The 8,523-nt window shown below is 64.2% G+C and overlaps 4 protein-coding genes across 4 annotated transcripts; 1 reads left to right on the forward strand and 3 right to left on the reverse strand.

Annotated features, from left to right (window-relative positions):
- Positions 1-81: 81 nt before the first annotated feature.
- On the reverse strand, positions 82-1,480 carry MNEG_10358 (hypothetical protein; the record flags this gene model as incomplete). Its single annotated transcript, XM_014041166.1, has 5 exons — positions 82-132; positions 230-316; positions 603-758; positions 833-886; positions 1,178-1,480. The coding sequence occupies 5 exons, from the start codon at positions 1,478-1,480 to the stop codon at positions 82-84; spliced, it is 651 nt and encodes a 216-aa protein (XP_013896620.1).
- Positions 1,481-2,810: 1,330 nt separating this feature from the next.
- MNEG_10359 (Protein Mut11) lies at positions 2,811-4,565 on the reverse strand (the record flags this gene model as incomplete). The annotated part of the gene is made up of 3 exons (XM_014041167.1): positions 2,811-3,253; positions 3,517-3,763; positions 4,077-4,565. 3 exons carry the CDS (start codon positions 4,563-4,565, stop codon positions 2,811-2,813), a joined length of 1,179 nt encoding a protein of 392 aa, XP_013896621.1.
- A 1,428-nt stretch (positions 4,566-5,993) lies between these two features.
- On the forward strand, positions 5,994-6,663 carry MNEG_10360 (hypothetical protein; the record flags this gene model as incomplete). Its single annotated transcript, XM_014041168.1, has 2 exons — positions 5,994-6,082; positions 6,507-6,663. 2 exons carry the CDS (start codon positions 5,994-5,996, stop codon positions 6,661-6,663), a joined length of 246 nt encoding a protein of 81 aa, XP_013896622.1.
- Positions 6,664-7,340: 677 nt separating this feature from the next.
- On the reverse strand, positions 7,341-8,333 carry MNEG_10361 (protein arginine N-methyltransferase 1; the record flags this gene model as incomplete). Its single annotated transcript, XM_014041169.1, has 4 exons — positions 7,341-7,415; positions 7,673-7,861; positions 8,085-8,204; positions 8,331-8,333. The coding sequence occupies 4 exons, from the start codon at positions 8,331-8,333 to the stop codon at positions 7,341-7,343; spliced, it is 387 nt and encodes a 128-aa protein (XP_013896623.1).
- Between the last annotated feature and the right edge of the window lie 190 nt (positions 8,334-8,523).

Consider the following 8,523-nt stretch of genomic DNA (forward strand, 5'->3'; position numbering starts at 1 on the left):
GTGTGGTGGATGCGGGTGCCGAGAGGGCGGGGAAAGGGCGGGGAATTGGGTGATGCTGAGCTCTGCTGGGGCGGCCGTGGTTCACAGCAACACGCCCCAGGTGAGTGGCAGCTGCACGCTGCTGCCGTGCCCCTGCACCGCACAAGACGCTCGCGCGTGCGCTCGCGTCCCACCCCTCCTGACCAGTCAAGCCTGCCCCTCCTTCCTCACCTTCGATAAACATCTGCACCTGCGCCTCAGTGGCCGCCACGCCCCTGGCCGCCAGGGCCTTGGCGATCTCGCCGGCAGTCAGCTTGCCGTCGCTGTCCGTGTCAAACTGCGTTGTGACAGGGGGGGGGGGCAGGGGGGCAGGAGGGTCGGCTTGGAGCGGCTAGCAGGGGGGGAGGGAGGGCGCGGGCGAGCCCACACGCCGGCGCGAAGATGCGAGGAGCCAGGGCTGGCGTTCCAGGCAGCTGCATCGCGGCCAGCCAGGGGGCGCCGCCGCTGCCGACAGCTCATCGACAGCATGGCCCAGTGCTAAGCGTAGGGCGCGCCCAATCCCCTGTGCGAAAAGCGCCCCAGCCTATTGACCTGCAGCTCGTCCCGCCCGACCACCCCCCAACCACCCCCAAATGGAAGAATGCGTGCTCCAGCCCCAGCAATCCCCCACTGCGTGCCCCACCCCACCCCCTCGCCTCGTTGAAGATGTGGTCCAGGGGATCGGCGTAGGTCTGGCTGGGAATGCTGCGGCGGCGGTTCCAGATCGACGCGGCAAACTCCTGCGGCCGCGGTTGCATGTTGGGTGCGCATGCGTGCGCGTGAGCGCAGGGGTCAGGGCCGCGTTCAAGATTACCCGCTGCTGCTGCTGCTGCTGCTGCTCGCGGAGCCTTGGTGCTGGGCATGCCAGCTTGGCGAATTGACCAGTTCCACTGCAGGCCCGCCATCCCCAATCAACAGCCGGCCCATGTGTGTGGGTGTAGGCCGCTGGAGCAGTCGAGCTGCGCCCGTGCTGTGCCAGACACCCAGGGTCGGCCAACAGCCCCGCCGCAGGAATGACCAAAAGCCCCAGCAGCGGAGGCAGTTGCACACTTTGCGACTCCCAGCACCCAAAAAACCCGCAAGCCGCACGACACCACCGGGGGCGTCGCGCGGCCAGCCGCGTCACCGCCCCTGCCCCTGCCCCTGATGTGTGCCGCACCTGCATGCCGGGGATGCTCATGGCGCGGGGCCGCGCGGCCTCAAAGGCGTGCAGGAAGGCCTGGTGACTCACGTCCTTCTCCTCCTGGAACCCGGGGTACAGCGGCTGAGACGGGTCCGGGTGCACCGCGCCCTCGCCCCCAGCGGGGCCCCCAACCAGCCCCTTGCCCGCGGAGTGGGGCACGACGGCGATCGTCGCGCGCCGCGCGGAGGGCGCCGTGACGGCGGCGCGGGGCGGCGGGCGCGACGGGCCGGGGCCGGCGACCGCCGCGAAGGACGTGCTGCAGAGGTGGCGACAGAACATAGCTGCTGCTGCTGCTGCTGCTGCTGCTGCTGCTTGGTCTTTTCCAAGCACGTGCCGCCGAAGCTGCAACCTCCCCGCTGGCGCTCTGTGCAACTGTTGCTGTTGGGTAACGCTGTTGGCGCTGCACGCGTGTTGCGGCTGCTGCTACGCTGCGGGATCAGAAATGCACTTCTTTTGATAAAGTGTGCCTCCTGTGCTGCCGCAATGTCCTGCGGCGGGCGCATGAGTGTGCAGTGCTCGTGGGCGGCGGCCAGCAACTTGTGCTTGGGCGAAGGGCTCATTCTGGCGCGAGAAGGTCCTCGAGTTGCGCTGCAGGAACAGAAAAATCTCAGCCTCCAAGCAGGTTCTGCTGTCCATCCAGCTGGCCAATCAAGCATGGCTGTGCAGCGAAAGGGCCCTTGCAGGGCGCGGCACAAGAAGTAGGTGGGAAAGACCTACCCTGCCCGAGACAATCCAAAAAGCTTGAAACGATGTGCTGAGTGCGTTTCAAGCTTGATGGCTGCAAGGCAAGTTGCGCCGTCCCAGGAGGATGCGGGGGAGGACGAGTGCTCGTTGATCAGATTGCAGTTTATGGGTTGTGTAAGTCTGTCGGCATGCATGTGAGTTATGCGTGTATCTGGTGAGGATAAGTGGGCTTTCCCGCCAGCGATGCGACATGCACGCCCCGTCAGCACCCTGCTTCTTGTTGGCTTGGCGGCCGCTCGCAGTGGAGCCATGCAGTGACGGTTTGCTCTCAACCCTGAGAACCTTGGGCATGCCGCCCTGCCGGCGGGATTATAAATTGCATCTATGCTGGGTTGACTGGCATCTGGGGGACCTGCAAAACTATGTGCAGTCCAGCGCTGCCAACTGGGTGGATGGGGCGTGCACCGGCTGGCACAGCTGGCAAGCAGACCACATGCGTGATGCGCGGAAGTACCAGCACTACAGCACCCTGTAGGCCATGCGCAACCGCCATGCCGCATCGTGGGTCCTGTGAAGCTGCTGGAACTCGGAACATGAAGCACGGAGGATGAGCGAGCGAGGCCGCCCTCGACATTCATCCCACCACTGGCCCACTGCGGCCCAGCCGGTGGCGTCGCCCGGCGGGCGGCGGGGGGAGGGGGGCATCCAGTACCAGGGCCTTCTCATAAAGCTGCAAGCCGAAGCGCTTTCCCGGCGTACAACATGATAGGATGCCAGGACATCAAGACTAGGTGCTGTTCTTGGAATAGACGGGTACCCGACTGATGGAAATCTGAGCGAATCGTGGGGTTTCTGCCACGCCTGTGTCTCATGAGAAAGACACGATGTCGATGGGATGGCCTGTGACCTTGTCTTACAAGACGCGTCATGGGGCCGCCCAGACCTTGATGGCGCAGTCTGGCTCCTGCCCCCCCGTCACCACCAGCGGCCGCGTCGGGTGCGCTGCGATGCAGAGCGCGGCCGCACCGTGCCCCTGCCCGCCCGCCGCTGCCCCCAGCTCCCGCTGCAGCAGCTTGCGGCTGTTGAGCCCCCAGACACACAGGGACCCGTCCTCCCCGCCACTCGCTACCGCCGAGACGGCCGGCGCCGCCGGCCCGCCCCTCCCCTCCTCGCGCGCCCCCGCGTCTGCCGCCGCGTCCGTGTCCATGGCATCCCCAGCCCCCTGCGCCTCCGGCAGGCCCGCCACGAAGGCGGCGCCGCAGCAGAAGTCCTCGTTCCTGTGGCCCGCGTAGGTCTTGGCGCAGCGGCCGGTCTCGAGGTGCACCAGGCGCAGGCGACTGTCCAGGGTGGCCTGCAGGTAGTACTGGGCTGCGGTTAGGGACACATGCATGTGCGGGGGTGTATGTGTGTTCAGGAGGGGGGAGAAGGGAAAGGGGGTGATGACCTGATGTGACCGACGAAAAACGTGCATGCGTTTGAATGGTGCAGCACGGTTAGCGCAGGGGGCGAGCTGAACGGTGAATGCTGGGCTGTGTGCTCGCAAACAAGGCGCTGGCAACAGGGCAGGGTCGCACGCTTTCCCACGCCTCAAGCCGCGGCTGCCGCCACCCCCCGCGTCCCGGTGCGCTCACCATTGTGCGAGAGCGACACGTCGTTGACGGGGGCGCTGGTCGCGCTGCTGGCGTAGCTGCGCAGGCAGTGGCCGTTGCGCGCGTCCCACACGCGCACGAGGCCGTCGAACGAGCCCGACACCAGCAGCGTGCCGTCGTAGCTGAAGGACAGGCAGGTCACTGGGTCGCTGTGGGCGGGCGTCTCCCGCAGCAGGCGGCCGACGCGGACGTCCCAGAACCGCAGCGTCTCGTCAAAGCTGCCCGTGGCCTGCGGGACAGGAGAGCGGGGCGGGGGCCGGGGGGGTCGCCAGTTGTGTGGGAAGGGACACTGGTCAGTGCCAGCGAACGCTTGTGGCCAGGGCGGCGGCCAGCCTGCCAGCAGCTGCCGCGGCGAGCGTGAGCGCTTCCCACAACCGCTAGGCTCCTGTCGTCCTGCACCGCTGCTGGTGCTACAAACAGGAAGCAGTTCGGCCTGCCAACGCTGGACTCCCCAGCTGGTCTCCTCAGGCCGGCATGCCTGACGGCCTGCTCAGCCCGCGACAATGCGACACCCCCAGTGTTTGCAAGGGCTCAGCGCTCACCAGCACCCGCCCTGCGGGGTCGAACTGGCAGCAGTAGGCGTAGTTGGTGTGGCCCTCCATCTCGCGCAGGCATGCCCCGGTCTCAGCGTCCCACAGCCGCACCACCGTGTCATCGCTTGCGCTTGCCAAATAGTTCCCCAGCGGACTCCATGCCACGTCGTTCACGCCCGACGTGTGCTGCAGCCCTCCAGGCGCCGACACCTCGCGTGGGCCCGCTGCGTCCGCGACGCCGTCCGCGCAGCTGCTGGCGGGGTCGCTTTCACTGCTTGTGCTGCTGCTGAGGCGCCACACCCGTACACTCCTGTCTGCTGATGCAGACGCGAGCAGGCTGCTGTCCACTGGCGAAAACTTCAGCGATGATACAGCGCGCGTGTGGCCTGTGAGGGTGTTTCGCAGGCGCAGGGGCCCGTGCACCGCCTCGGGCGATGGCTCTGCCCCAGCTGTGGCATTTGTGCCGAGCCCGCCTTCATCCGGGTGCCCGTTCGCCATGCCCGCACGCGGCTAGTCGCACGTTCTGATTTGTATTTCCTACTGGCAGCAACGTAGCAAGGAACGGGTGACTGAATTTCAAGCAAAGCGCGTCGATCTCGTGATCTCGCCACCATAACACAGTTACAGGCGAACACAATAACCACATTACTGTCGTGCGATTGCGCAGCTGTTCGTCCAAGCATGGCATGGTTACCAGTTCTCCCCAAGTAGTTTGTATCAGTCACAGCTCGTTCGTGCAGGCTGTAGCACCTATGATAAACGCAACATACGTAGGCTTAAGAACCTGCAGCTTGGGCATGGCAGAGGCCATCATACCACGAGCAATACAAGGCTCACTTGCTGACACAGCCATTGACCAGGTCCCGGCCAACTTGCTCTTGTTGGCCGCGTCAATGCGAGCAATTCTGAATCAGACGTATAAATCACCATCCAATCAGTTTCTCCTCCAGACACCATCGTGCTGACGGTCTACCTTGGTAGCCAACAGGGGGCGGGAGTGGCGCGTTTGAAGCAGCCAGATGACAATGGTGCGTGCACACTGGGCGCGTGTGTGGGCTCGTACCATGTATGTACGCGCGCACATGCACGTGTCAGCTTGTCCACTTTCATGTGCGCATTAGTGTGTTCGTGCGTGCATTTGTGCATGCATGTCCCCACACGTGCCCATGCATTTTTTGCCACATCTGCAATTGGGTGTCCATACGGTGCAATGTTGGCATCTGGAGACGGGCAGGTGTAGAGCAATCCAGGGTCACAGGACCTTGATGATACTGCAGGGGTACAGTTTTCGCAGATGGGAGGCGGCACCTGTCTGCGTGAGAAGGGGACTCCGTGTACGGTGGTGGGCAAGTGCACGGCGTCGTTCAATTCGCAAGGTGCTGCCTCGCCCACCGCAAGCACGCAAGCGCGTGGGCGCATATGGCTTAGATCAGAAGCTTTTCAGGCATGGTCACACCCTCCAGGCGTACAGCCAACATGTTTGGGCGGGGCCCGCTCGCCCTCTGGAATGTGAAGTGTGAACAGCGCGGAGCGCCCTGTCGATCGGGCCGAGACTTTGGATGCATTAAACAAGTATGCCGGAGTCGGAATCATCAGATACTGAACACAGCTTCGCCCTGAACTGCTTGAAGTCAACTTTCCGCGTGCCCCTTGCGTCGGCTCGCCGTCCTGTGGCTATAGCACGCAATTTGTGCGTTTTTAACCTCAAGCCCGACCGCATGGCAGCCGATCAGGCGAGCGGCGGGGCCAGGCGCACGTGGGATGTGCGCAGCCCGACAGGCGCTGCAGCGGGATGCCGACCGCATATGTTGGGCACATATGCATCCCCTTCCAGCCGTTCAGCTTCTCAGCAGACTCTTATGCGTCAGAGAGCGACTTGAGGCAGCTGCGTTGTGTGCTGTGCCTGAGAGGCGCCGACCGATGACCATGCAGTTGCACCTTGTTGCTCGCATGCGTGCGCAGGCCAAGTCCGCTCTGGCTATCGAAAAGGAGCAGGAGGCACTGCTGGCCAAGAAGTATGGTGGCCTGTTGAAACGCAAGCAGCCGCTCATGCCCAAGGTGCAAAGCCGCGCAATTGGCCGTCGCCGCCCGGCGCCCCCAGGGCGCCGTCCATGGGTTGGCGCTGCACGCAGTCCTGCACTCATGCGCTGCATTGCCTCGACCCATATCGCTTGATCCGGCAACAGCTCTTGCCTGCGCATCACGACTGTGCAACCCTTGATCACCTTCCAACAGGAGCACAAGTATTTCGACAGTGCAGACTGGTGCGGAAGGGGAGGGGGCCGCGCGGATCAAGGCGCAGCTGCTGCCTGGCTGCACACCGTCGTCCCTGCCTGCGGTGGCATGATTGCAGGGACGCGGGGTTGCTCGCATGAAAATCCATCCAGCCTTGGGCTCCAGCCTGCAAACCTTTGCACGTCCCAATTGATTACACACCAGGGCTCTGGCTAAGGAGGGCAAGGGGCAGCTCGGCGGCCCCACCGTGTCAATGGAGGAGGCGCTGCCGCCGCGCACCTCGCCGGTTGGGCCCGCAACCATCACTTCACATCGGGCGGCTTCCAAGCTGGAGGGCGCAGTAGCGGACCCCATGGCTTGATGAGGGTGCTGGTTTTGTGCCGCATGCCGCAGCCCCGCCCCTTGGGCGTGTGCTGAGGCGATGTGCAGCGCGTTGTGTGCGGGCATTCGGAGGTCGGACGAGGCAGCTGCCCAGCACGTGGCGTATTTGGGCCATTGCATTTGCAGCGGTCTGAGCTGCCGCACCACCGTGATGCAGTCTCAAACACACTGGTGCTCTGCACACAATTAGCACAGTCCACTGCTAAATTAGTTGAGTGTTTATGACATTTGGACAGGTGATTGAATGTGCCTCATGCCCCCGCGTCCTTGGATCATGTTGCGCCGCACCTGGCTGCTGCGCAAGTGCTGTGCATGCAGAGGGTAATGTGCTGCTCTCATCAACGTGACAAAATGTCGGTGATCCTGATGACCTGCATGTCATCATCTCGTGTGCTGTCTGTGTTGAGGCGTCAACTGCCAGTGAGGCGGCAGCAAGCCATCATAGCCGCCCCAATCCCCGTGGGCTTCGTTGCTGCAGGACAGGCGGGATGGCTCATTGGGGCAGTGCCCTGTTGGTGCACCCGCTGCCGTTGCACCGCAGCTGACGCAACACCGGGAAAACGCGATTACCCTGCCACCAGGAGCGCTGAAACACACTGGGGCAGCATACAAGGCACAAAGCAATTGAGCTGCGGGGCGGCGCCGGTCGGCCAGCTACTACCGCATGCGGTACTGCTGCGTGCGGTGTGCCTCGCAGTTGCGCCCCTCAAAGTCGTACTGCAGCGAGATGTCCTGCGGGGCGGGACACAGGGGCCAACGTGAGGGGTGTGGGGGGCGGGTGATGAGCTCAGCAGGTACCCAGACATCCGGGCAGGCCGGTCAATGAGTAGTCAAAAAGCGCCTCCCAAGTAGAGCACGGGTGGATGGTCTTGGGGCGGATCAACAATCTTGAACTTGCAGTTTCTCCAAGCTACATAATTCGAATGAGTAGCCGCCACCGTGTTGGGCCCGTTCCTGCCGCCCCGGCCCTCCGTCACGGATGCACCCACCAGGTCCCGGGGATTTTTCGCGTTGGGCTTGCAGGTGTAGGTGCCCGACAGCTCCTCGCCCTCGCACACCGTGAGCGTGTCCTCCAGGTAGAAGACGGTCTGCTTCCAGTGGGTCACGCGCGACGAGGGGGACGTGCTGAACCGCACGGGCTTGTGGCACGCCCCGAACGACACGTCAAAGTAGGCCACCTGGCGGGAGGGGGGCGGGCGGCGGGGCGGACGGGCGAGTTTGAACACTGCTCGGAGCCGCATGGCACCGAGGGCGCGCTGCCGTCCCTCCTGCTGCTGGGAACAAGCGCCTTTTCTGGAGGCCAGGGTCTTGGCTGCGCGGCCTCGGGGCCTTTTATCACCCCTGGCCTCCTGCTGCCCGGCGTGTCCTCTGCCGCAATCCCCTGGCCCCCCAGGCCCCCACCAGCGCGTGCACAAAGTCGTTCTTGGTGGCTCTGAGCTTGAAGGGCGCGGTGAAGGCGGCGTCCTCCTTGGACATGGTGGTGATGTCAAAGGTGCGCAGCAGCGCCTCGTTGGCCACTACCTGGGGGGGGGGGAGAGGGAGGAAGAGGGGAGGCGGTGAGATCGCAGGGTGGGCAGGCAGATAGCAGAGAGCACTCCATGGCGGGCCCCATGCTGTGGCGCACGGCGGCGCATTCCTCAGCCGCACCATCGCGTCTGCGAGGATATTCGTGCCCACGCCCTGACCAATCAGATGACACGGCAGGCACTCAGCTGCACCACACGCAGCGATTCTCCCCCCAGCACGCATCTCCTGCGCGCCTGGTCTGGGTTGACGCTGTCCACCAGGGGCTCCGCCAGGGCCAGCTCCTTGATGACGCGCATGTTGAAGCCGTAGCTGG

Source organism: Monoraphidium neglectum (assembly GCF_000611645.1).
Source record: "Monoraphidium neglectum strain SAG 48.87 unplaced genomic scaffold scaffold02283, whole genome shotgun sequence".
NCBI classification, from domain to species: Eukaryota; Viridiplantae; Chlorophyta; class Chlorophyceae; order Sphaeropleales; family Selenastraceae; genus Monoraphidium; species Monoraphidium neglectum.